Source organism: Psammomys obesus, unplaced genomic scaffold (assembly GCF_907164565.1).
Source record: "Psammomys obesus unplaced genomic scaffold, mPsaObe1.curated_primary_1811, whole genome shotgun sequence".
Lineage (NCBI taxonomy): Eukaryota > Metazoa > Chordata > Mammalia > Rodentia > Muridae > Psammomys > Psammomys obesus.
Genome location: NW_026596046.1, coordinates 19,629,530 through 19,656,588, shown reverse-complemented (window position 1 = coordinate 19,656,588; position 27,059 = coordinate 19,629,530). Strand labels below are relative to the sequence as shown.

General features: G+C 46.8%; 1 protein-coding gene and 1 non-coding gene across 4 annotated transcripts in view; one reads left to right on the top strand and one right to left on the bottom strand.

The window, feature by feature from the left end:
• Positions 1 to 5,573: 5,573 nt before the first annotated feature.
• Positions 5,574 to 27,059, top strand: part of Homer2 (homer scaffold protein 2) — a 78,341-nt gene continuing 56,855 nt past the window's right edge. Inside the window, exon 1 of one of the 3 annotated variants that reach the window (XM_055623027.1) lies at positions 5,574 to 5,695. In XM_055623027.1, the coding sequence (XP_055479002.1) occupies positions 5,649 to 5,695 (47 nt within the window). In that variant the 5' untranslated portion in view covers positions 5,574 to 5,648. The remainder of the gene's footprint in view (positions 5,696 to 27,059) is intronic. The other 2 variants (XM_055623026.1, XM_055623029.1) reach the window with 2 other exon arrangements.
• LOC129688770 (U6 spliceosomal RNA) lies at positions 17,377 to 17,485 on the bottom strand. Its single transcript, XR_008721990.1, has one exon. It is a non-coding gene; the product is annotated as a U6 spliceosomal RNA (small nuclear RNA).

The window sequence follows — 27,059 nt, the reverse complement described above, 5'->3', positions numbered from 1 at the left end:
ACTAGAGTTCTAAAGGGGAAGGCATGTGCTCAAGGGGGTTGTGACCATAGAGCTTTCAGAAGGCCGAAGGTGAAAGTACAGAGTTGCTCTGATGTGAGTCAGTTGGCTGCAGAAGTCATCTGCCCAGCACGTACAATAACACAGCTATCCTCCCTTCCCCGTCCCTGTGCCTCCCAGCTTTTCCCTGGTCCTTAGCCCAGCTTTCAGCCGATTCTCAGAATGTCAGTCCTATTGTATTGCTTCTAACAGCCATACTCATTAAGGTGTTATTTCAGATTATGCAATAGGAGTCCAAATGTCAAATAAGTAAACCTTCTGGGCTGGATCTGTGGATTGATTGAATTGATCTTGACCCTGACACAGAGCGTCCTCCGGAGCCCACGATGCTGGCTTGCCTTTGGCTATGACTCAGAATCCTTCCTGTGCTTCTCTGGTCCACACCGGGTAGTGAACTTCATGACTCATGTCCGAGATGCACAAAACTGTCCAGCCTCTCCTCTGCTGCTGAACCAGAAGGAGCCTGGGGTCACATAGTTTTCATGGTTTGGTCCCCAACTCTTCATGTAAGTTGAGAGTTTGAGGCCTTAGCTTCTCTTTGCACAGCTTGAAAAAAAAAAAAATTACTCGATTTCTCCACCAGGCGGTAAATTGACCCGAGTGGATCATGAGTGCAGTTGGTGAGGATCTCAGACTCTGAATTCATGTCACTTGATGCCTAGATGGGATCTTGCTGAGTGCTTGTTGCTGGGGGAAATTCACAGCTGAGGCCTTCTGAGCTCTGTGTTCAGAAGGGAAATTTCAGGTAGCCTCTAACTTACTGGCGTTAGTTGCCCTCCGTCCTTGGGATCAAGTATTTGCACGGCTGAGGCAGGCCTGGGCTCACACATTCGATGACCCAGAGGCCTCTGGTGTTTTGTACTTGGTCTTATCCGAGTCAGGAGCTTCATTTGGGTTGTTTACATTCAAGTGGCAGCAGGTAAAGACAGCTGCTCCTGAGACACCCAGCAGGAGGTTAGGCTTGCAAGAGCAGCAGATTGGGCCTGGCCATGCCCTTCTTAGAGCCTCCAGCCACCCACTTAGCCAGTTGGTATTTACTGTGTACCTTTAGTGTTGACAGAGACAGACGTGGCCTGTCCTTGTAGACCCGGCAGAGGTTCTCAGCTTTCCTAATGCTGCGACCCTTTACAGTTGCTCATGTCTTGGTGACCCGTTATGAATTGTGATGTTTAACATCTGATATGCAAGATATCTGATTATGTCATAACCAAAGGGATTAGGACCCACAGGTTGAGAACCCCTGCCTTACAGTATAGCAGGAAAATGGGTTGCAAATAATTGTGTAGTGACTGTTCGATTGTAATTAAGTCTCTCGCTGGGTTTTGTTCTGTGTTGTTTGTGGTATCAGGAAGTCAGGCAAGTTAGGAAGCCACCCCTGCCCTGGTGGAACAGACATTCTAATGAAGCACGGAGTAAATGAAAGCATGGAGAGGGGGGCAAGTCCTGTGACATGGTGTTAGAAGGAATACCAGGCAGGTGTGGGTGACCGGGAGCAGGGCCGAGCTGGCAGGATGGCTGTGTACGCTAAATTCTGAATCACTTGCTGTATCTCTGCAAACCCTGTCACCGATGTGATGGTGTAGGGAGGTGGAACCTTTGAGAAGGGATTAGGTCGTGAGCACAGAACTCTCAGGAAGGAACTGATGCTGTGAAAAGGGGTCTCAAAGAACTGCCTTGACCCTTTCACCATAAGGAACCACAGCTAGAAGGTGTCACCTGTTAACCAGAAAGAAGAACCCTCCACATCAGCAAATCTGCTGGCACCTCCATCCTGAACTCCCCAACTTACAGAACTGCGAGAAGTAAAATTTCCATTCTTTATAAGCCACCAAACCTCACTGTGTTGTTGTTATTGCCCTGGGATGGACAGGAAAATATGCACCAGTTTCGGAGAGAGGTATCAAGGAAGTGGAGATTGTAGGTGGGTTGGAGTTATTGTTCATGACAGGTTAGGACAGCCTTACGAGAGGCTGAGAGGCAGGGAGAAGTTCAAGTCTAAAAGGCCGGTTGGAAGGGTCATCTGGGTGCACACAGAAATCACCAAGACTCAAAAGAAGGATGGTGCAGGAGAGAAGAATGGTGACTCAGGAGCCCAAGCCAGCAAGAAGTGAGGGCAGGAACGGAGGTGTTGGAAGTTGATGCAGCGGGGAGGGCCTCCGACTGACGATCCCGTGATGACTCAGGACTTGAGGACCATCACTTTTGGCCTGGAATGATGCACACAGATCAACTGTTTACTCAGAAACCAGCTGGATTTCTCCAGAGCGCTTCTTCTTGAAAAAGGAGGAGGGCACCGGCTGAGGGTCTGGAAGGAGGGTAGGTAGGACAAGGGCCTGAGCATAACGAGATACACACAATGGAACAGAGAGCTGTAAAGGGAGCCTGAGGCAGCACGGGGATTAGGTGATACAGGGGCCATTATATAATGAAAGTGTATGAACTTGAACAAAGTACTTTTTTTTTTTTTTGAGACAAGCTTTCTCTGTGTAGCCCGGGCCATCCTGGAAGTAGCTCTCTCGACCAGCTAGCCTCAAATTTAGAGATCCACCTGCCTCTGCCTCTTGAATGCTGGGATTAAAGGTGTGCACCACCATTGAGGGCTTTGAGCAGGTTACTTAATCTTTTCACTTAGCTGATTTCCTCTGCAACATAAACAACGGTGCTAGTCTGTTGGAAAGATTAGGAGAGGTCAAGTGTTTGCCAGTGGCCAGCACGGTGCCCACCACATAAGAAATGACTGGTAAACATTGCAATCTTTAGAAGCTACCGCTTCCAAAACACTGCTGAGCCCTTGGTAGGGTGGGTCTCAGCATTGCTATAGGTCCACGGCAAGGCCTTTTCTATTTAGAAAACAGATTCCTGATGAGAAGAATAGAGCTACCCTGCAACCCAAGATAAAATGTGCTTGGAAACAGGCGAATCTGAGGACAGACATTTAAAGTGTGCTTTGAGAAGGTAAAAATGAAGTGGGAACATGTTGGCACGCACAGACCATCTGGCCCCGTGGAGGAGCTGGGTGACATGCCCTTAGTTCACGGGAACAGGCACGGGCTGTTCTGAGCCGGACTGCAGCCAGGGCACACGAGCCCCAGCTGTCTGGACCTTCCTGCTGGCAGCCGGGGACCCAGCCTTTTCCAAAAGAGAAAAGGCATTTGAGAAGAACCAGTATGGAGGTCAGGACACGTTATCGGCTCAGCAGTCAGTGCGTCCACAGGGTCACAGGAAACCATGTGATTCTTTGCTTTTGGGTCATTTCAAATCCTCTAGAGATATCCGAACAGAGCCTTGGTAGGTGGTGTGGCCATCTCCTCTCCCTCTCTCTGTGTGCCCTTCCCTCCCGTCGCTCTGTTGACACAGCTTTGGGTGTCCATCCGTCTTGAATCTGGCTGTGAAACGACATGTATGACACATGATAGCCTATGTGTCTACCCAGTCAGCTGTGCTTCCTCCAGGCCAGGTAGGGCACAGTGGGAAAGGCCACAGTGCGGGACACGGGGAGTAGATTTCCAGCGGGGACGCTCAGACTAGGGTCCTCGATACTTGGAGCTGAGAGGGTCAGGGCACTCCAGCATGCCCATGTGTGTCCACTCGAGTGCTTGTGTGCTTGCACAGGCTACAGTTCTGCTGTAGAAAAGGGTTCTCAGGTCCTGATACCATACAGAAAGGGGCCGCTTGCTTGACTTCTGGAATTACGTAGGGGCCTGCTAGCTTGGTATTGGTTTCTCCAGGCCATATAAGTATTGGCTTCGGTCAAGGCATCACCTTCAAGCCCCTGTAAGGTTTCTTTTTTATTAGTCTAAACTGTGTGCATGTAGGTAGGTATGTGCACAGGAGTGCAGGAGCCCGTGGAGGCCAGGGGTGTTGCAGCCCTCTGAAGCCGGAGTTAGAGGTAGTTGTGAGCTGTCTTACATGGATGCTGAGAACTTGCCTCCTCCGCAAGAGCAAGAAACACTTTTATGCGATGAACCACCTCTCTAGCCCCACACTTCCTCTCCTGACGTACTTCGGGGTCCACAGAAAAGATCTGATCTGGTCCTTGCCTAAGGGGGGGGGATGTTCATAGGATTATTGAAGGGCTATACCTAAAGCTACTCTGAGAGAAGGCAGAACGCTACACAAGGGCCACAGAAAATGCACAGAAAATTAAGCTTCAACAAGAGAACTCACAGACTGCCAGTTCTGATGGGAGATGTGACTAATTTGTGCTAGCCTTGAAGTATGGTAGGGCTTTGGCCAGGGGGGCTGGGATGGTTGGGGGTGCTGTGAAAAAGGCATTCCTGGGGAGGGACAGCTCATGGAAAGTCAGGTGTAGCCCGTATGAAGCTTCAATTGTGTTAAGCCTGTTGGCTGAATACAGAGATTGAAAAGGAGGAGACCTCAAAGGCAGGTGGAGACCGAGTTGGGTGATGACTAGGGTTTCAGGTTCCGGGGCTGTCTTTACAACTGTTTGATGAATAGAGCAACAGGGCGGACGCCTGTGGCTGGAGAGAGCTGGGCATGGATGGCCCTGAATGGCATGAAGGAGCCCAACACACAACGGCTCCTATCTCTGATTTCTCACTTGTTTGAGGTCCGTGAGGGCTTTGTGTCAGATTTGGCCTCTCTGGGTGTCCTTCGAGCCAGCATGCACCTAGTGCCACTGGGCTCTGTAGAGCCGAGGGCACAGACTATTTTTGTGTTCCTTCAAATGCCCATGTTTATTTTTAAACTCGAGCCTTTGTAAAGCAGGGACATATCATACCATCTTTGCCTTTGAGTAAAAAGGTTCTCCGAGGCCGATGGAACCTGTGGAAGGTGTTCCTTAGCAGTGCCCTGGTAAATGTCTGTCTCCAGCATTAGAAGGAAGAACTAATTTGCTTGAAAACAAATCCTGGAAAGAGGAAGGCCTCATGTGGCTGGCCAGTTCTTAGCGTGTGCTGACTGATCTGTGGCAGGCAGTGGTGCTCACCCATGGAAGGGCTCCGTGTTGGAGGCAGGGCCAGTTGGCAGACTGGGTGAGCATCTGAACCTGCCAGTCTCCACGTTCAGCCCTGACAGGAGCCTTTGGACTTAGAACAGAATGTCTGTTATCTTTTAAGCATAACTGAAAAATTAAAGATTAACTTAGGGTTCAAGATGGAGGATTCATCTTGGGCGCATTTATACCTTCTCTACCCAGAACCCATTAAAATGATAATAAAGAGATTAGGAAAATATAATCCCAGGGTAGCCAAGTGACTAAGAGGGAATTAACAGCAATTGAGAGATTGTAACAAATTTCAGGATGGCAAAGAACAAGGGGAGAAAAGGCAACGTCAGAGAAAGCAAGAGGAAGGCAGTCCAGCCTACAGATCCCCCTAGGGTCTGTTAGCTGAGCCCACCCATCAGATAAGGGTGGGAGTGGGTGGCGGGGGCTGCAGCTGGGCCTTCATTTGGAGGCCTCGGGAGCTCTGTGCTCATCAGAGGGAATGGAGACTAGTAGGTGTCATTGAATCAGCCCAGGCTGCAAGTGTGGGTGGCATTCTAGAATAAAGCCTAACTCCACCTGCACAAAGTAGCCAACGCTGGGGAGTCGAGAAGAGGAGGAGCCAATACCGTGACCCTCACCTCAGATGAGACGCGTGCGTGAAGAGTCAGGCAAGGCCGTTCCTGAGAGAAAGTAAGATTTGAACCCATTGAAGAAATTACTATGATTATATTTTTTATCATTTTAATCTTTGTGTACGTATGTGTGTGTGTGTGTGTGTGTGTGAGAGAGAGAGAGAGAGAGAGATGGGGTGCAGCTATGTGTATGCCAGCTTGAATGTGGAGGTCAGGGGAAAACCTCGAGTCAGTCTTCACCTTCCAGCTTGTGAGAGACAGCGGCTCTTGTCATTTTGCTATCGCTGCCCGGCTCAGTGTCGCAGGATTCTCCTGTCCCTGCGTCCCATCTGGTTGGAGGAGTGCTGGGATTTCAGATGTCTGCTGCTCCCATGTCTGGCTTACGGGTTCTGGAGATCTGGACTCAAGTTCCCAGCCTTGTGGAGCAAACACTTCCCCCGCTGAGCCATCCCCAGTCCCGACCTTGCATCGTCAGTCCTCTAACCTCTCACCTTTGTAGTGTTGAGATTGTAGGGTCTTACACGATGCTGGGGCTGGGACCCACATCCTCATGCGTTCTAGGCCAGCACCCTACCGACGGAGCCGCACCCTCAGCCTGAAGATATTTGTATCTGCTGTGTAGCCCCCAAAGAGAGCAGCCCTAATCTCTGGAGCCCAGAAGTCTTTACACGTGGTAAAGGTCTTTGCAGAGGTGAGAACACAAAGGATGCTCTGCACTGGGATTGCCCAGGCCCAGTACAGTCATGAGTGCTGTGGGGACAGAGAGGGTAAGGAAGACGTTTCCGCCCACAGACCAATGATGGCACAGTGGGAGACCCTGTACAGAGAACAATTTGAAGCTATTTCGTGGCAGGTGGTTAAGATGGAAGAAAAGGCCATGAGCCAATGAGCTAGCTCCAGAAACAGGAAGGGGTAGGACAGATTCTCCCCCGAGAGCAGTGGTTCTCAAATTGTGGGTTTCGACTCCGTAGGGGTCCCATATCAGATATCCGCATTATGATTCATAACAGTAGCAAAACTACAGTTATGAAGTAGCAACAAAAGTAATTTTGTGGCTGGGGGTCACCACAACATGAGGAACTATATTAAAGGTCTCAGCATTAGGAAGGCTGAGAGCCACTGCCCTACATCTACAGGGAACAGTATTTGTGTAGGCCACGGGTGGTTTTTGTTTTTTTTTTTTTCCTTTTTCTTAATGGTTATGATAATATTCAGTTGTGTTTGTTGACTGACTTGGCCCTTCCTGGACTTAACAGTTAATATCCGGTTGACCTTTTGTAGATAGCGCAGGATTTCGAGTTGAGTTTGATAGTGGCACTTCTTTGTTGGAACTGTGTGAGAACTGAGCTGTTGTGTTCGTAATGTATAATTATATGTGGTGGAAGGGGCCCCAACTGCACAGTGCCAGCTGAAATCTGAAAGGAGGTGGCTGATTGGCATATCTAATGACTGGTCCCTTTAGTGGGCAGAGTCATTTGTGCTGGGCACCTGGCCAGTAAACCAGCCTGTCCCTGGTCCCGTATTGACGAGCAGCCTATAGTGACCTTGCCAAGTAGGGCCCATGGGCCAAGGAGGATGTTGGGTGGAGCAAACATGCTGACTTAGAGGTGGGAAGGGGAGAGACTCAAGCTTGTTTTTCTGCCAACAGAGAAGGGCTGGAAACAGAGAGGCTATTGTAATCTAGACAGTGTTTCCCAATCTTCTAGTGTCGTGGACACGTGGAAAATCTCTGTAGAGCAGCTAGGCAGGTAGACAAGACTGTCCACAGCACACAGCTCTGGGACACCCATTGCCTTGGCCCTATCCTGCCCCTTCAGGGCTAGGACATTCCCTTCCTAACAGGCCACTTCCAGCCCAAATGGCATCTTTCCACGAACTGGAAAAAGCTAACTGACTTTTTTTTTCCCCCTCAGGACCCTCTTACTCGCAGACAGTTGGCTGGAATAAAAAGTGTGCACATCTTACTGGCATACTGTGTTTGCTACCCTGACCATCAGCAGTTTTGCTTCTCTCTCTCTCTCTCTCTCTCTCTCTTCCCCTTCCTCTCTCTCTCTTCCACATCTGTGGCCCATGGTAGGCAATTACTGAGAAGGAAACATAGGGCCTGGGCAGCTGGAGAGGACAGTTACAAAGGAGCATTTCTGCCCCCTGCTTGACAGGATGCTCCCATGGGGACAGATCACATAGTGTGCATGGAGATGAGGTACGTGCTTGGGGTTCAGGAGAGACGTGTGAGCTGGAGAGACAGATCCAGGCATTACCATGTAGAGGTGATGCTTCAAGCTGTGGAATGGTGAAGAGATTCCGCAGACAAGAATCTGGGAAACAGGTGCCCAGCAGACTACCAAAACTTGTCTGCTACGCTAGGTTCTAATGTTTGGGTAGAAGAGGGGAGTCCAGCTCAGTGATACACTGTGGCTTTGCACTGTCCTTAGGATCTGCCTGGGATCCTTCTACACCTGTCCACCTCCTGCCCTGCCTCAGCAGCTGTCCCTGAGAGACGAATGGATGTCTGGTCTGAGGCCGCCATAGCTTGTCCTGGAAGACAAGATGGGACTGGTTATGTTTCTGGCCTTAACAATACGGGAAGTAGAAGAATGGAGTCTTGCCTTCCTGGACACATGCAATGTAACTTCCACATTTTGTTAAAGCCAAATAATTAGGTTTGTTTGGGTTTGGGCCTTGAACTCATAGCAGTCCTCCTGACTCAGCCTCCCAAATTGCTGGGATTGCAGGGACGCACCACTGTGCCTGGCCACGATAGTAGCTCAGTGGATATTTTCCACCTACTGTGTTCTTTGGACTGTAGCAGATAAAGGGCTGGTAGGTGGCACGTTGTCTCCATGTCACAGTAAACTTGGCATGGCTTTAGAAGAGTTCGTTTCTACCGACCAGGCCTCCTTCCTAGAAGACTTCCCTCAGTGCCTCAGCCTTCCATGACAGCACGTTCTCAGCACATTGCTTCTTTGTGTATGTCCTGGAGCTTGTTGCCCTCCTGCCTGTAGTGTCATGAGCTGTGCCCTTGGGTGTGAAAGGAAGGTTGGCTCCCCCAGCAGTCCTCACCAGGAGCCTGGGAGAGGGGACGGGGCCCCGCAGGACTCCATTCTTCCCAGCAGACAAAGGGCAGCTGTTCTGCTTTCAGGCCGCCTGAGCCGGAAACCAGCACATCTGCATTCCTGAGGCCACGTTGGTGGGTTCCTACAGATTAGCGAGCTGTTTGGCAGTCACCTGTGACTTGGACCAATAAATGTGAAAAATTCTCTTTCATAAATATTGCCCAAAAGACCAAAATCTTCCAGTAATGGGATCCCCAGGGAAAGTCTAGGTAATAATAAACAGGTACTCCTTGGTCAGCAGGTTAGAAGCTCAAAACTAAACCAGATGAGAAGTTAACACAAAGACCCTGGCTCTTCCCAGGGTGGTGTGTGGTTTGGACCTACTGAGTGCAGCACCGGATGCCTGGGGACTCAGCTCATTGGGGATATTCATTCCTAGTCCAGCTCTGCCATCAACAGTTCTTTGGAGTATTTTCCTCAGCTGCTCTTGTTGTCTGTGCTCACTCCAGTTCTCTTTGGCCCAGATGGTTCTGCACTTGGTCTTTAGCTCGGGAAGCAAGAAACTCTTGCTGCTCTCACCTGGACACAGTTTTACATTGCATCAGAGCTCCTTGTCTGGACCTTGCATGCATTCAGCAAACCGATTCCTGATTCTTTTCAGGGAAACCCCCAGTTCTCTGGTCGGCATCTGGTATGATTTCCATGCACATGGGTGCTCACACGGACAGTTGTTAAGCAGACTGGATTCCCAAGTAAAGGCTATTACTGTCTCATTTTTCTTTATAGTTGTAGCCTGAGTATTTGTTTATATGTTAGTATTTATGACGATTGGCATAGAGTAATCCTATTTTGTAACCTACCCTTTTCACTATAATTTTAGTCCTAGTGTTGACTGGTGGTTGTTGGAATTCTGGAACCTGTGAGTTCCAGTTTGGGGGCGGGGTGTGTCTGTGTTCATGTGTGTCTATGTTTGTGTATGACTTTATGTGTATCTGTATGTGTCTATGTGTGTGAGTGTGTGTACATATGTGTGTGTATGTGTGTTGTTTTGGTTCTCTGAGGCAACAGATATTAAGTGATACTCAAATTCTTCAAGGTCTGGTGAGATGTGCTGGGTAGAGGAAGGTCCAGAGGACTGGGGAGATGGCTCAGTAGGTAAAGCCCTTGCCACACAGTATGAGGACCAGAGTTCGATCCCCAGAGCCCTCATAAAAACAGTCCGAACATTTTGAGACAGACAGGGGAGCCCCAGGGCAAGTTAGACTAGCTGTTAGACTAGCTGGTGATCTCTGAGTTCAGTTGAGAAACCTTGTCACAATAAAATAAAACAACATGGGAGCCATCCAGACATCCAGTATCAACTCTGGGCCTTTACATGAAGGCGCACATTCGCATGTGCATTCACACTTGTCTGCATATATGCAAACACATATATGTACACATGAGCACAACACACATACAGAAAGAAAGGGGCAGGGAAGGGTGCAGCTAGACTCGGCAGGAGTTGGTGGCTTCCTCGTTTTGTAGCAATGAAGTAAAAGAATAAAGCACAATGGGCTGAAGTTGGTGGCATAAGCCTGAAGCTTCAGCACTTAGGAGGTAAAGGCAGGAGGATCAGGGTTCAAGAACAACCTGTTATATAGAGTTCAAGACCAGCCTGTGCTATGTGAGACTTTGTCTTAAAACAAAACTGACTCTAAAGAAGCCCCATTGTGGGTGGAGTGTTTCCATGTAAGGAATACTCATTAGAATCCATCATGGTTTTAGATGATGGGTTTTTTGTTTGTTTGTTTGTTTGTTTGTTTGTTTTTGCATGAACATGTTCTTTAGTCATTGCCCTTGGTGTATTGTTTATTTTGGGTTTATTTTCACTTATTTTTGTTTTTAAAGATTTACTTTTATTATTTTTAATTATGTGCACACGTGTGTTGAGGCATACGTGGAGACTTGTGTTTTGTGTGCCTGTGGAGCTGGAGTTGCAGGTAGTTGTGAGCTGATGTGTGTGCTGGGACCTGAATGCTGCCCTTCTGCGAGAGGAGTCTGCACCCTTAACTGCTAAGCCCTCCCTCCAGCCTCCCTTTATGTTTTTAATAAGCAGCTCGTCGGTGGTACTAATTCTGCAGGAGATCTCTGCAGTCTCCTTTTTTTAATTGCCATTAAACAGATTCTTAGCGATAAGGTTGCTTGGTTCAGGAGCTCACAGCCTTACTGCTTTTGACACATGACAATCAACAGACCTCTTTAGGGATCTGTCACACAGCACCTGATCAACAGTGGTTAAGAGACAGGCACACGACAGGGTTTCCCAATTTTTGTTTTTAAAGTGTGGTAAACTGTACCCAACACGGGACCATTTTAGTATTCCAAGGGTACAGCTCGGAGCAGGGATTTCGTTCCTGTCACTGTGCCGCTCCAGGCACCAGCTCCAGGAAGTCTGATGATTTTGTTTCTTCTCAACTTCTGCAATTTGATGCTAAAAAGGAACTCATTATCTTACTTCACATTTCTTCTCCTCGAGGTGTAATTCTTTTCAGTTTGGGGAATGGAACTCAGTGCCAGGCAAGCCCCCCACACCCAGCCACTTCCTGAGAGCCTGAGCAGATGTGACTTTCTGTCAAGTGCCTGTAGCCAGTTTGGTTTCTTGGGAACTCTCCAGTCCTCATCCCTCCTGATTCCCATACGTCCTTTTAACCCATTCCCTCTCAAAAACTGGGCTTCCCCAACTCCCCATCATGTTCTCGCATCATTCAGTGTTCTTCTCACTTGCCTGGTTTTCACTGCTGACTGCTCCTCCGGCAATAATGAGCTGCTCCAAGTCAGTCCTCCTCCCCTTCCTTGCCCTCCTGAGGATTCACTCTCTCCATCCCCAACCTCAGGAGTCAGCGACCAGCCAGCACTGTGTTCTAATAAGTGTGTGTAGTGTAAAGTTACTGTTCAGTCATTCTCCCGTCCACGTCAGTGGCATTAAATACCTCCACAGCATGGCTGTCACCAGTGTCCGTCCAGAACCGCTTCAGCCCAACGGGAAACTGTGTACCGATTAAGCCATTACTACACTAGACCCAGCCCAGCCATCACTCACTCTTCTTTCTGTCTCTGTGAGTTTGGAAAATTGACTCATGTAAATGGACTCATAATATTTACCCTTTTCTAGCTGGTTTGCTTCACTTAGTAGCCTTTTTAAGGCCTTCCCGTGTTTGCGGCATGTATCGAGTATTCATTTTTAGGAAACACGTGCACTCTGCTTTTGTTTATCCATTTATCTCTTGATTGCCATTTGGGGCCTTGGTACCTCTTGGCTATTGTGCATAGTGCCACCTTGAACTTGGGCATATAAGTTACCTTTTTGTGTCTCTACTTTCCATCCCATGGAACTGCAGGACCACATGGCATTTCTGTACCTTTTTTTTTTTTTTCAGGTACCGTCAAACTGTTTTCCATGTTCTTAAGCACACGTGTTGGACAGACAGCCTGCACAGAGATGACACCAGAGGGAATTCACAGTCAGACAGATAGACGGACTCTGCCCTGTACGGAGTGTGCAGCCCTGGCTGTTTGGCAGGTGCAGGTCTACCCTCAGTCGGTTCCTTCCTGAGCACCGCTTTCTGTGGTTGAAGGAGGATGGGCCGAGGACATTGCTGTTGGGATGAAGTAACAGAAACAAGGCATGGTAGAGATAAGGGCTGGAGAAGGCCACATGAGGGGGTCCCGCTTGCACTAGGGAGATTCCAGAAGAATGTGAAGCTTGCTTTTCCACATAGCTTAGGCCTTCTTGATAGTAACTCGGATGTGAAGTAAGAAAAGTGGAGGTTGTCCTTGACACTCGAGGTTCGTATAGTCACCCCTCCACAGGGGCCGAGGAGCCTCATGCAGAGAATGCAGACCCTAGAAAGGTGTGTCTGTCTTCCTGGTCTTTGAAATCTGGCCCGTGGGCCACCTGCAAGTATGTCTCCCAAGTTTGCACTGCATACAAATCATTCATTACACTAATTTCTAACTCCCTCCTTTCCTCTCCATCCCCAGTTCTCTAAGTTTCCAATATCTTCCAAGGTGTTAATTTTTTTTTCTCTTGTTAATAAGAGGCCCTGCAGTGAGCAGCCCAGTGTGAGGTGAGCTCACTCATGCAGGAGCTGCCCAGGAGCGGCAGTGAGGGTACAGGATAAACGAACAGCCTGGCTGGGTTTTAGATTGTCTTTGGAAAGGCACGTGACTTCCCTCAGAGGTGTGCTAAGTACCCTTTTCTCACCCACACACAACAGGAGAGCTGAATCTAAAAGCCAGACGGTAGCAAGTGTTGACAAGAAGGTGGACAAATTGGAACCCGATACATTGCTGGTGGGAAGACAAAATGGTGCAGCTACTTTGGCGCCTCAGAAAGTTAAGCATAGAGTTACTAAATCACCCACAGCTTCCACTCCTAGATACATATCCAAGAGCCAAGAAAGTATTTGTCTATATAAACCTTGTACATGAATATTCATAGCATCGTTATTTATAACTACCCAAAGATCTATCAACTGAAGAAGTAATAAGCAAAGTATAGTATACCGACACAATGGAATATTATTCAACCATAAAAAGAGTGCTTGGCCTGGACAGAGTCTTCAGCAGTTAAGAGTGCCTATTGCTCTGTAGAGGACCCAAGTTCAGTAGTTCAGTTCCCAGCTCCCATGTCTAGGGGCTCACAACCATCTGTAAGTTCAGCTCCAGGGGAATCCAGTGCCTCTATGAGTATGTGCGTGCGCACACACACATTAAAAATTAATAGTAAATATTTTAAAAGAACAGAATACTAATACATGCTATATTGTTGATGAGCTTTGAAAATATGCTGAATGGAGAAAAAAGCTAGAAAAAAAACCACATGATACATAGTTCCATTTGTTCTGTGTAATTCACAGAATGATCCATAATAGCTATATTTTTATTTTGAATGAGTGAGTTTATTGAGTATGTTGCAATCCAGAGTAAAATGATAAATAAAAAAAGATAGATAGATGACGGTATAAAAACCATCTAATCAGGTGCTCAAAACATCCAGGAGAAATGCCCTGGGGTAGCACCACAAAGGCAGACACCTAGAGTTCCTGACAGTTCCAGTGAAGGAGTATCTCCTGGGTGGGGCTTTCCAGTAAAGGAACAAACAGCAGCTGACAGAGACATCACCAACAGAGCCAGTGATGTTAAAACATCCAACAGAGCTGGGCACGGTGGCACACGCCTGTGATCCCAGCACTCAGGGAGGCAGAGGCAGGCGGATCTCTGTGAGTTTGAGGCCAGCCTATGAGTACAAAGCAAGTCCAGGAGAAACCCTGTCTCAAAAACAAACAAATGAAAAAACAAACTAAAACATACAGCAGAAACCAACTGAGGTTGAGGCAGTCATCTGAAGTCCCCAAATGAGCTTTCTTTCCATCAGTATATTTACCTGGCCAAACTCTTTCCCACTGCAGGCATTTTTGTATCATGGGATAAACAATAGTAACGTGTTGGAAATGCTTTGCCTTCTAGCTGTTCTCAAGGACACCGTGTTTTTAATTCTTGGACTATTTTGCTGTTTCCCTCACCACCATCACCCTCACCTGCACTGTAAAAAAAATTGGGAGTTTGGCAGCCTGTCCTCAGGCAAAGAGCCTTGGAGGACACTTTGAGACAAATACGCTTAGGTCTGAAAAGCAGAGGCTGGGGCAAAGGGCCACACACTCAGAGCCAGCGTCCCGGTGAGCTCCTGGCATACAACACTTTTCCAGTGTAGTGTAAGTCACACCGTTTATATGAAATGTCCCCAGTAGGCAGAGTCTCATAGTCAGAAAGCAGGTCAGTGTTGTCACAGAACTGCTAGCGAAGATGGCTGTCAGGTTGTGCTGAAGTCAGGTAGAGATGCTGACCAGTTCCTGAAAGCCACTGGAGCCTGTGCTTCAAAAGGATGGCTTTAATGGCATCCAGAGTATATCTCAATAAGGAGTTTTTTAAAGTATTCATTATTTATCTAAAATGCCAGTGTGGCCAGGAGCCCTATATTTTTAATCTATCAAATGTGCCAACTCCATTATTTCATGAGCAAAGCTTTATTCCAGCACACACACACACAAAATAAGCATTTGCCGCAGAGACCAAGTGGTAGCGGAAATAAAAACATCATAAGCATTCTTGAAGCATGTCTGCACCTTTGCTTTTGTGTTTTACACCTTTTGTAATTGACTTGGCGAGTTGCCAGCCTCTTCACGCCATATATTCTAATTTTAAACACGTGTGATTCCTCAGAAAACAAAGGTAGCATTTCCCCCAAGCGGGAAGTCAGGGTGGCGGCCACTCTCCACAAGGGTCTTCTAGAACCGGGACCGGACTGCTTTGTGGCTGCTACCCAGGACCCTAACAGGTACAAAGGACTCCTAAAAACAGCTCACCAAAACTGGTCCTACTAATTTGCCAGTCAAAGAAAAAAAGCGCCAGAATTCTGCATTTTTAAATTTAGGAAAAAAAAAAATTAAATTATGAAAGCACACGGCTATTCCTTTTGAAGATACCTTTGTTTTAACTTCTGGTGATAATAGGGAGAGCGAACTGTTGTTACAGGTTCCTCGGGCGGCCTCAAAATTGTCTGCAGTAGCATTTCCTGGCTGTAATTAAGATATTACAATATTTCTCTAGCAAGTTGCCCTTCATACCAAAAAGGTGTTTCATACACACCGTCACGCCCATTCTGTCTCTGATCATTTCATACACGCGACAGAGAGTCTTGTGCATGTACCCTCAGCCACTGTGAATTCACAGGCTTGACCACATGCACCGATCTGTCCAGCAAATCCCGGTTTGCGAAGGCATCTGCTCTCTCTGGCTCCTTCTGCTCCCTCCTCTGTTAGGATGCCTGAGACTTGTGTGGGAGGGAGCATGGTAGAGATGTCACATAGAGAACCGAGCACTCCACAGTATCGTTCCCTGCCTGCTGAGTCGCCGTGGGTCCCCGCGTTGTCACTATCTACTGGAGAAGGAAACTTCTCTGATGAGGGTTGAGAGATGTACGGATATAAAGGCAGAACTTAGGAGGCGGTTTATTGCTCTGGCCAGTTAGCAGGATTGTAGTACTAGGCTTTCCCTCAGGGCCTGTGTCCTAACCAGCTACAAGTTTTGGGTCGGGTACTGATAGGTTCCATCTTGTGGAGTGGGCTACAGACCAGCTCCTAGGCCCCACCTCCTAAAGGTTCCATCTCCCAAAAGCACCACTCGGGTGTGAACAAACCTTTACCACATGGGCTTCTGGGGAATAGTCCTGATCTAAGCACTAGTGTTTATTTTCTCAGCAAAACTGAGAAAGAAAAATAAAACCCTCCAGAGAGTTCTCACATCGCCGCCCGTATCATGTGATGGCTGTTCTCTGTTGTCAGCTTGAAGGGGCTTGGAGTAAGTTTGAAGACAAACCTCTGGGAGTGTATGTCTAACCGAGAGTCTAACCGAGGAAGGACAACCACCCTTAGCGTTGGCGGGAGCCATGTCTTCCCTGCCACGGTGGACTGACTACGGCCTCGCTGCCTGAGCCAGAACAAACCTTTTCTCTCCTAAGTGGCTTTTGGCAGATACTTGGTCCCAGCAGTGAGAAAACTAAGCAGGGTACTCGCTGCCGGGTTCCTGAGCCACAGTGTGCATGTGCTACAGTCCCCGAAGCTGCATTGGGTGTCACTGTGGGCCCGTGTCTGCCCTGTACATCCGGGTTCACTCCATGCACTGTACCTTCTGTGGGCTGGGACCGGTAAAGGCAGGAATTCACAGTAGTTTCACCACCTAAAGAACCCCTGTTCCCTGCCTCATCAATCCCTGTCCCCTCCCCCACACTGGCGGTCACCGATCTTTTAAGGCCTCTGTAGGTCTCTACTGGTTTGCATTTTATAGGCTGCGAGAATCGTACAGTCTATAGCTTTTCGGATTAAGAAAACACAGCCTGGGTTTTTCTGGCCCTGAGTCTTTCTGTGGTTGGCTCTTCAGTTACTTTCATTCTGGTTAAACCTGCGGTTTATCTGAACTCACCTGTGAAGGACATTTCGGTTTCTTCCACGTCTTGATAAATGGAACTGCAGCAAACGCCCACGTTCCGGTTTTCTTGTGGCCGGTTTTCCATTCATTTGGGTAGGTACCGAGTAGAGTTACTTCGTGTGCTCGAAGAAGGTTCAGCAAAGCTGTTTGTCAGCCTAGCCGCATTTTCACCAGCGGTGGATGGTGGTTCCTGGTGGCCCACATCCTCGCCAGCATTTGATGTCATTAGCGTTTGGGATTTTGGCCGCCCGAGTAAGCACGTCACGGTGTGTCTTCATTCTCATTTGCAATTCTCTGATGACATGTGATGTTCACTGCCCTTTCGCACGCCTGTTGGCTGGGTGCTGTGATTTGAATATTTATGTCCTGTTGAAATTTTACCCTGATGCAGCAGTGTTGGGGGTTAGGGTTTAGCTTTGGGAAATGACAGGATCATGAAGGCTGTGTTTTCTTAAGCGGAATTAGGAACCCTTGTAGGGCTTGTGGGGAGGGGGGAATTTACTCTTGTTCTCTTCTTCTATGGGTATTCATTGTACCTTGGAGTCAGATATTGGACCCTTACTAGGCAATAAACCTGCCATTGCCTTGGTCCTTGGCTTCCCTGACCTTTAAAACTGTAAAGAATAGTTTTCTGGGTTTTTCTTATTTGCCATTTAAACACATGGAACATTTCATAGGGATTTGCATGCCATCCTTGCGTGGGGCCAGGCTAATTTTTGCTGCATTGTTCCAATTTTTAGTATATGTGCTACTGCAGAGAGCACAGTTTTATGTTTGTTTGTTTTTTTAATAGTTCAGTCTATGGTATTTTGTTATACAGAACAGAATGAGCTGTATCCTTTTCACTGACGTGTCCTGAATGTATCCTGTGTTTTCCCCATTTAAAAAGGTTGTGTGTGTGTGTGTGTGTGTGTGTGTGTGTGTGTGTGTGTATGTGTGTGTGTGTGTAGGGGGTGTCAGACTGATATCCAGTCTGCACTGGAACTCTTGAGCTCAGGCAACTTTCTTCTTCCTCTCTCTTCTCCATTGATGGCCGGAAAGAAGGTTGCACCGCTGAGCCATCTGTTTAGTTGGGCTTCTGGGTTCTTACTGTTGAGTCGTAAGCATCCTCTGTATATATTTTTAAAGATAAGCCTTTCTCACGTGTGCCTTCTAGAAATATTTTCTCATTGTCTTTTCATTTTGCCAGCCACAGTCCCTCACAGAGGAGTTTTAAATTTTAAAGGTCTTCCTGTAGCACAGGCTTCGACTTCATGATTCTCCTGCCCGGCCCTCCATGTGTTAAAACCACATGGTGGTACATGTCTGCTTAAAAGTTTTACATTTTAATGAAACCCAGCTCATCAGTTCTTTCATAGACTGTGGGCTCTGATGTTGTATTTTATGCGGTCACCACCATACCTATATTTCTCTACATTTTCTCCTATGTTATCTTAATCTAGGGGTTTTATGGTTGCGCGTTTTATATTTCACTTTGTGATCACTTTTGGTTCATTTTTGTGACTGCTGTAAGATCTGTCTGGATTACTCTCTACATCTGAATGTACAGTTGTTCTAGCACCATTTGTTGGAAAGGTTGTCTTTGTGCCATCTTAATGCCTTTTGCTCCTTGGCAAAGATCTGTTGCTATTTATGTAGGAACGATTTCTGGAATTCTATATACTGTTCTATTGATCTGTCTTTTACTCCCCTGCTCCAAATTTCATACTGTCTTGATTTTTCTGTGTAATAAATCAGTCTCTCTTTCCCTCCCTCCCTCCATCCTCCCCCCTCTTACTTTACTTCTGGGGTAGGGGAGGCATTGAACCCAGAGTATCATGAACGCTAGGCAGACACCCCCGTACTGAACTGCGCCCCCAGGCTCTAGTGATTCTTAAAGACGCCAAGAGTCCTTTGCCTCTCCCTGCCTGAGTACCCATTCAGTTTCTCAATATCTACAAAAGAACTTGGTGGCATCTTGATTGGGTTGCATTGACTCTGTTGATGAAGCTGTGAGGAACTGACTTCCTGACAATATTGACTCTTCTTGTCCATGCCTACGGCGTATATCTTTGCTATAACTTGGGTATGGTTCCCGTTGTGATATAAGAAGTGCTAGAACCTTCTAGGAGATGGGACATAGTGAGAGGTGACCTGGTCACTAGAAGCCATTAGGAAGGAATGATGCCACATGGAGGAATTAGCTATAAGAGAGCAAACCTGTCTCCTGAAGCCCTGCCCAGTTTCTTTTCTCATTGCTGGTTCTCTTCTTCCACTTATGTGCTATCATGACACCATCTACTGTGTGGCCCAGACCCTGGAGCTCTCCTCAGAACTAAGCAGCTTCCGGTGCTTGCCAATGGTAGAAGCAGTCCAGTGTCTCCACCTAGTTCTTTGCTATTTCTTATCAGAGCTCGGTGGGCCTTCTGCTTCCTTGCTCAGTTTAGACCTGTGTGCTGTCAACCCTTACTCGGTCCAGAGCTCTGTTCTTTTGGATTTCTACAAGACCATGATGCGATCTCTGAGCAAAGGAACTTCTGTCTATTCCTTCTTGTCTTACTGCATCGGATGGGGTTTTCCGATTGGTGCTGAGAGAGAGAGAAACTTTGACTTTTCTCCCCATTAATTGTTATGTCAGTTGCCAGGTTTTCTGTAACTACCCCTTGTGATGCTGAGAAGGTCCCTTCTGGTCATAGTTGATCGACAGATTATTTATTTATTTGTTTGTTTGTTTGTTTTGAGTATTAGATTTTGCCAAACACCTTTTCCTACTGATATGGTAATGTGATTTCCCTTCGCTGCCCTGTTGATGTGATGGATTTTAGTTGATTGTCACGTAATGAACCTGCCTTCTGTACCCTAGGGTGTATTTCACTTGGTTGTGATGCATAATTCTTTTTAACACGTTGTTGAACTGTATTTGGTAATATTAGTGACCTTTCCATTTCTGTTCATGAGGGATATTAATCATACCATCTTGCTTCTGTCCCTGAAAGAGATTTTAGAGCATTGTTGTAATTTCCTCTATAACTACGCAACAGAATTCCCCAGCGACCCCTGCACCCGGAGCTTCCTGTTTGCACTCTCTGGTGGCACTGCTTCTGTGGATGCTGTCTCCATGCTGTCCTCCTCTTGGTGCATTTTCATCTAGGTTATGTAAGTCAGTGGGCAGTGAGTTCATGATTTCTCTCTGTCTTCTTAATACCATTGTGTGTGTGATGGTGTTCTTTTTAATTTCTAATATCGGTAATTTTCTCTCTTTTCTTTAGTTATCCTGGTAATGTAACAGTTGCTGGTAATGTTGGCCCCTTTCAAAGAATGAGCCCTCAGTGATTTCCTGTCTTCTTTGTCACCAATTTCTGATCTTTCTAATTGCCATTATTTATTTTCTTATGCTTACTTTGTATTTAACCTCTTTTTCCAGTTTTTTAAGATGGACGCTTAGATGATTGTTTAGCTCTTTCTCTTTGTCTTTTCCTTCCTACCTTCTTTCTTTCCTTCTTTCCTTTCTTCTTTTCTTTTTTCTTTCTGACAGGATCTCTCCACAGATTCCAGGCTGGCCTTGACCTTGAAATGCTGAGATTATAGGGCTGGCTATGAATGAAAAATTTACTCTGAGTGTGTGTGTGTGTGTGTGTGTGTGTGTGTGTGTGTATGTGTGTACATGCGTGTGTAGGCACATGTGATCAGTGTTGGCCAGAGGTCAATGCTGAGTACCTTCCTCAGTCACTCTCCACCTTGGTTTTTGTGTCAGGGTCTCTCCCTGAACCTGGAACTCACCAGCTGACTTGACCGGCTGGCTAATGAGCCTCTCCTGACTCTCCACCCTCCTCTGTCCATAGTACACATACGTGTGACAAGTACTGTCCACAGTGCATAGTCATAGACTTATGCTGACGTGCCCGGCTTTTAACATGGGGGCAGGGGCGCCCACGCAGGTGCTCATGCTCACGAGTCAGGCACTGTACCGAGTGACCCATCTTACCAGCTCTGATCTCTCTTCTCTCCTAACTCCGAGAGTGTCCCTCTCCTGCTGTTGTTTCGTTCCACGCACTCTGATGAGTTACATTTTTATTTTCATGTAGTCACGTAGTTTTTAAATTATCATGTTGTTTCTTCTTTGGCCGGTGTACTATTTGAAAGCGTGTTATTGGATATCTCAAATATTTTGTCTTTTCCAGCTCTTTTTGTTGTTGATTTATTTTATCCCCTTCCTTTCTCTTTCTCCCTGTTGGGAAATGGAACCCATGGTTTCCTGAATGCTAGATAAGCACTCCCCTCCCAACCAAGCTACAGCGCCACTATGCTGTTTGGTTTTAGACGACACAAACATAGACACATCTGGGAAGAGGGACTCTCAGTTGAGAAAATACCTCCATCACATTGGCCTTTGGGCATGTCTCTGAGACAGTTTCTTGATTAATGGTTGATGCGAGTGGGCCCCGCCCACTGTGAGTGGGGCCATCCCTGGGCAGGTGGTCCTTGGTCCCATAAGAAAGCGTGCTGAGTAAACCATGGAGAGCGGGCCTCTGCATCAGCTCCTGCTCTGATTTCCCTCAGTGATGCTGGGCTGTGGTGTAGAAGTTTGAGCAACATAAACCCTTTCCTTCCCCGCGTTGGTTTTGGTCAATTTAACACAGCAACAGAAAAGCAAACCAACACACCCACCTTATTAATAATGTCAGGGCCAAAGAGATGCCAACTCCCCCGACTCCAAAAGGCAGTCCAGAGATCCAAAAATGGGCTCAGCCTACACCATAGGAGGAGTTCTGGTGGTTAGATAAAAGCCAGCATCTCTGGGCAACTTGTGGAGTTAGTGCCTCTCTGCTAAAGTCTCCAACACTAGTGGGTTTGTCTGCTTTTGCTCTCAGTTCCATCAGTTTCCTCTCATGTATTTTTTATATCATTTATTTATTATTTACACAGCATTCTGCCTGCACACCAGAAGAAAGCACCAGATCTCACTATAGATGGTGTGAGCCACCATGTGGTTGCTGGGAATTGAACTCAGAACCTTTGGAAGAGCAGCCAGTGCTCTTGACCTCTGAGCCACCTCTCCGGCTCCTCTCATGTATTTTTATATTGTTGTGAGGTGCCCATCAAGCATTCCTTGTCTTCTGTGAGTGCCCCCTCAGGACTGAGGGCCCCATTAGCCTTTATAACTTTTGTTGCTTCAAAATTTGCTGTCTAGCTATCCTTTCTACCTGTTGCTGAGTTATCAGGATGCTGTATTTTCCTATCTTCACTTTTAATCTATTTTTGCCTTTATATTTAAAGTGGAGTTCTTGTTGATAACATATATTTGGGTTTGCTTTTTAATCTAGTCTGATCTTTCAACTGAGGAATTTAAAACATTGGCATTTAAGGTGATTGGTGATATAACTGGATTAATGTCTACAAGGTATGTTAACCTTTTATTTGCTTCTCTGTGTGCCCTTGTTCTCTGCTTCTCCCTGACTGTCTCTCTCTCTCTCTCTCTCTCTCTCCCTCTCTCTCTCTCTCTCTCTCTCTCTCTCTCTCTCTCTCACACACACACACACACACACACATTTTTTGGCTCTACACTTTACTTGTCTTTTTTGTCTTGTGGTTCTGAGGGATGCAAGGACTTTACCACTGAGCTGCATTCTCAGCCCAAACCCACTTTTAAATACCAGCATCCTGCTTCACAGAAGTGCCTGTCTCAGGCTTTCATTGCTGTGAAGACCACAATAACCCTTATAAAGAAAAACATCCAACTGGGGCTGGTTTACAATTCAGAGGTCCAGTTCATCATCATCATGGCGTAGAGCATGGGGCCATGCAGGCAGACATGGTGCTAGAGAGGTAGCTGAGAGGTCTACCTCTGGACTGGCCGCCAGCGTGAATGAGACACTAAGCCTGGCTTGAGCTTCTGCAACCGTAAAGCCTGTCCCCAGTGACATGCTTCCTACCACAAACCCACACCTACTCCAGCAAGACCATACCTCCTAAACGATGCCACTCCCTAAGGACCACTTACGTTCAAATACCACAGTGTCTCACAGCAACAAAATGGTCCTAGTTCCTCCCCTCACCCCGAGCCATCCCTGACTCTCATTTTCACACTTACACATAAGAGTATTTCATATGCATGCACAGCCACGTTCATTGCGCATCTTCCTGCCTGAACATCCTGTCGCCCGTTTAAGTCAGCTGGGAACCAGGGACAGTTTGACTTTACCTTTCGCTCATTGAGCCTGTTTCTTTTTGTGCATCTGAGTTTCTGACATACACCCTATTCTCCCTTAATACTTCTCGCAAGCCAGGTTGGTTGTCAACAGGCTCCATCAATCTTTATCCGAGACTCTCTATTTCGCTTTCACTCTCGGAGGCTATTTTGCCAAGGACGGAATTTTTAGACTGCTGTTTGTCTCTCCCGCGCTTGTGTTGCCTGAATGGGTTTTGAAGCAAGGTCATTTTGTATTTACTCCTTTATTGGTAAGGTGGGTTGTTCCCCCTCACCTAATTTCTCTTTAAAGTTTTGTCTTTTATTTTTCTGATGCTTTAATGTGGTCAGAATTGGTATAATGTGCTGTTTTGTTGTTGTTGTTTGGTTGGTTGGCTGTTTTTTTGTCAACGTGGCACAGACTAGAATCGCCTGGGAAGAGGAAGCCCCAGTCCAGGAATTGCCACCCTCAGATTGGCTGTGGGCAGGTGTGCGGGGCTTTCTACCGATTGACGGCTGATGTGGGCAGCCCAGCTCACCAGGCAGTTGGTCCTTATCTGTATAAAAAAGAAAGCTGAGCAAGCCATAGGGATGAGCCAGCAAGCAGCATCCTTTCATGGTCTCCACTTTAGTTTCTGCTCCAGGTTCCTGCCTTGGGCTCCTGTCCTGGTTTTCTTCAACAATGGAGTGTGGCCAGGAAGCCAGATATGCCCTCCCCCAACCCAAGGTTATTTTTACCTCAGTGTTTTATCATAGCAACAGAAAACCAAACTAGAACTTATGATTTTGTTTTTTGGGTTTTTTTTTTTTAAACATTTAATTTGGTGTTCTCTGGCATCCTGGATCTGTGGTTTGCTGTGTGACGTTAACTTGGATGAAATCCTCTGTCATCGTTGTTTTAAATGGTACTTTCTTCTTATAGTAGTTCTATTATGCATATTATACCTTTCATAGTTTTCCCTCAGTTTTTGCATGGGGGGGGGCACTCTTTACTCTTTGCTTTTCAGCTTTGAAACTGCTACTGTCATACCCTTAGGCTTGGAGATAGTATCCTCAGCCCCCATCCAGTTTATTTGTGAGTCCACCTAAAGGCATTATCCAGTTCTCTTATGGTGTGGTTGATTACCACTGCGCAGGTGGGACTAGATAGCTGAGGGCTGGACTTGGGTATTTCCAGTCTCCCGGGTCATTTCAGCTCGGATGATGCTCCTAGCACATTAGTTTCCTCTGAGAGCCTTGTAAGAGCGGAGCAGTCTGCTGTTTTTAAAGGCTACTTTTCTCCCCACCTGCTGCAGTCTTCACTTCCAGAACTTGGTGGGGCTCCTGAAAGTAAACAGTTAAATACGCTGTAATCGCTCCTTTTCCCATTGTGTCACAGAGGTGTCTAAAGGAAGGAAGGCTTTCTTTGTGTTTACCCTTTGAGAAGGGGTCCAGGCCCCACAGTGGGAGGCAGCAAGAGCATGAGGTAGCTGGCCACAGTCAGGAGCAAAGACTGGGCACTGTGCTCAGCTTGTGTCCCCCTCTCCCTTTGTATTCAGCCTGAGCCTTTGGAATGCTGTCTCCAGCATTCAGCAGGGGTCTTTCTCTCCAGGGACATTCTCACAGGCACGGTCAAGAGGCATTTCTCCGATGGGGATTTCAAATCCAGTCAAATTGAGAGTGAAGATTAACTACCACACTCTATCCTTCTCACCTCAACACCCCAAAGCATCACTGTCAACCACAGCAACGCTGTGACTGGGTTCCCACCAGTTTCGACCCTCAGCCTCATCCATAATGAGACTTCGGCAATCCATCATCTGCGGTTCAGGTTTTCCTGAAGTCTCGGGGGGCCCGTTCCTGGTGGCCCATTCTCATTGCTCATGACCAGGTCCTCACTTCTCTGTTCTGGATAGTTGTGCAGTTCCCCAAGAGTAGCTCTTAGTCTCTTCCGTCTTCCGTTGTCTTGGTACTGGTGCCAGGCGCCCCTCTGCATAACAGTTCTGATTCTGCCACTTCTGTGCTCCAAACTCAGCATTTCCCAGCTACCAAGAAATAGTACACCAATTTTCATTTTTAAATTTAAGTTTATTTAGTAACATCTTTTTTGTTTGTTTGTTTCCGTGTGTAGCCCTGGCTGTTCTGGAACTCACTCCTGAGTGCAAGAATTGTGCACCAACCACATCTGCTTTTTAAACGTCTTTTTTGAGGCACAGCCTTACTGTATAGTCCCTGAAACTTAGCTGGCCTGAAACTTTACTATGTAAACAAGGCTGGTTTCAAACTTAAGGTAATCCTCCTGCCTCTGCTTCCCCTGTGCTGGGATTACAGGCCTGTGTCACCACACCTGACCCGTTTGGTATATTAATGGGAGAGCAACAGATGATAAGATTTGGCCTCCTCAAAGGTATAGTGGGTAAGGGGCAGCAAATGAATTCATTGCTACCGATTGGTCTCACTTACTTGTAAATACTGCTTAACAGTATCAGGAAAAGACACCAAAGAAAATTCTAGTTTATTACGAGAGAGTACTTAATCAAACATCTAATTTACTTTTTATTATAGGTGAATATAGATCCCTCAACATTTAAAGCTGAGAGCATTTATTTTCCTAGTCTTAAAAAAAAAAAAAAAAATCCTCCTTAAGATTAGAAATTGTGTTGCCAAGTCACAGCCCTGTATAGCATAAAATCAGCTGTATTGTTTCATTGTAGTCTAATAGGAAAATCTGTGTGCACAGATGTGTTGCAGCAAGAGGAGGGACACAAACTGTTCCTTCAGCAGGATTTTTCACTGGCTTGAATTGGACTGTCCCAGAGATCATTAATCGTGGTGAATCTGGCAATTCACCACCTGCTTTTCCAGAAATCATTACTTGGATGTTTTCCAATTCTTAGCTGTGGGGTCCACAGTGTGTGAAATATAAAATTCTGATTTTTTTTTATTCGAAACTTATTCTGCTCGCTGTGATTTTTTTTTTTTTAAATCAGGTCTCATGTTGTCCACCTTGGCCTCACATTCACTATGTAGTCAAAGGATGACCTAGAATTTCTGATCCTCCTGCCTCCACTGCCTAAGTATTGAGATTACAGGTGTGTGCCAGTCACACCTGTCTTACTCAGTACCAGGGACTGAACCCAGGACTTCATGGATGCCGGGCGAGCACTCCATCAGTTCAGTCATACCCTCAGCCATGGAATGAGGGGGTTATTTTTTTAAATATAATAGTTTAGTTTAGATATCCAATACGCTTCCTACAGAATAAGACAGTGAGTCTATACTGAAATCCTAGGATGCTTTCTGTAGACAGCGTATGGTAAGTAGAATGGTCTGTGCATGCCGTAGGTAGTCTACAGGTGCAGCGGCCACGCCTGTGTGAAGCTTATGTGACAGATGTGTGCGTATCATGTAGCATCCATGTTACTTCCTAGCAGTACTGGGTTGAGAATGCCGCTTCTTAAAATTGTAATTGCATGATTATGGGGACAAACATCTAAATGCACTTAACGTTTTTCCTACGTATGTATTTTTTTGGAATGCATTTGGAAGAGAAAATTGCTTTGATAAAAATTGCTGGTGGAGCGCAGTTGACAGATGCCCTGAAGACTGATTCCCTTGGCATGGTGTTCAGAATGCACGGCTGGCCGCGGCTTGCCCTTGGCTTCATCTCCTGATGTCCCTTCCATAGCTGCCCAGGGATCCTAGTGAATGACACGCTGACCTCTGCCTGAGAGTGAGGGAGATGTGTGTGGCCGACGGAGAGGGTTGTGCACGCAAGTATAGAGAGGTGCCGCCGTTTGAACATGGAATTGCCAGCCTCCGGACAAGTTCGGTTTTCTTTCCTGTCTCCATCTACGGTCAAGCCTCACCCTTTCCTCACCTTCTCACCCTCCCCATAAGCTCTTTATTACTTTGCCTCCTCAGAGAAGCCTCACCTCCACCGTGGAAACACTTGCTTTCCTGGCTCATTTCTCTATCACCCGCTATCCAGCTCCTTTCCCACCACTCTAGACCCCTCGGCCTCGGTCAGAGTACGAGGGCAAGGATCAGATGTCCCCCCTAGGGCAACCCACGGCCTGTGGAACTTAATTAGACCCACACCACAACAGGAGAGCGGGTGCTGAATGGTCTTTAAAAACGGCCAGACTCTCCAAGGAATGAGTGGCATCGTTAATCAAGCCTGCCATGGCTCA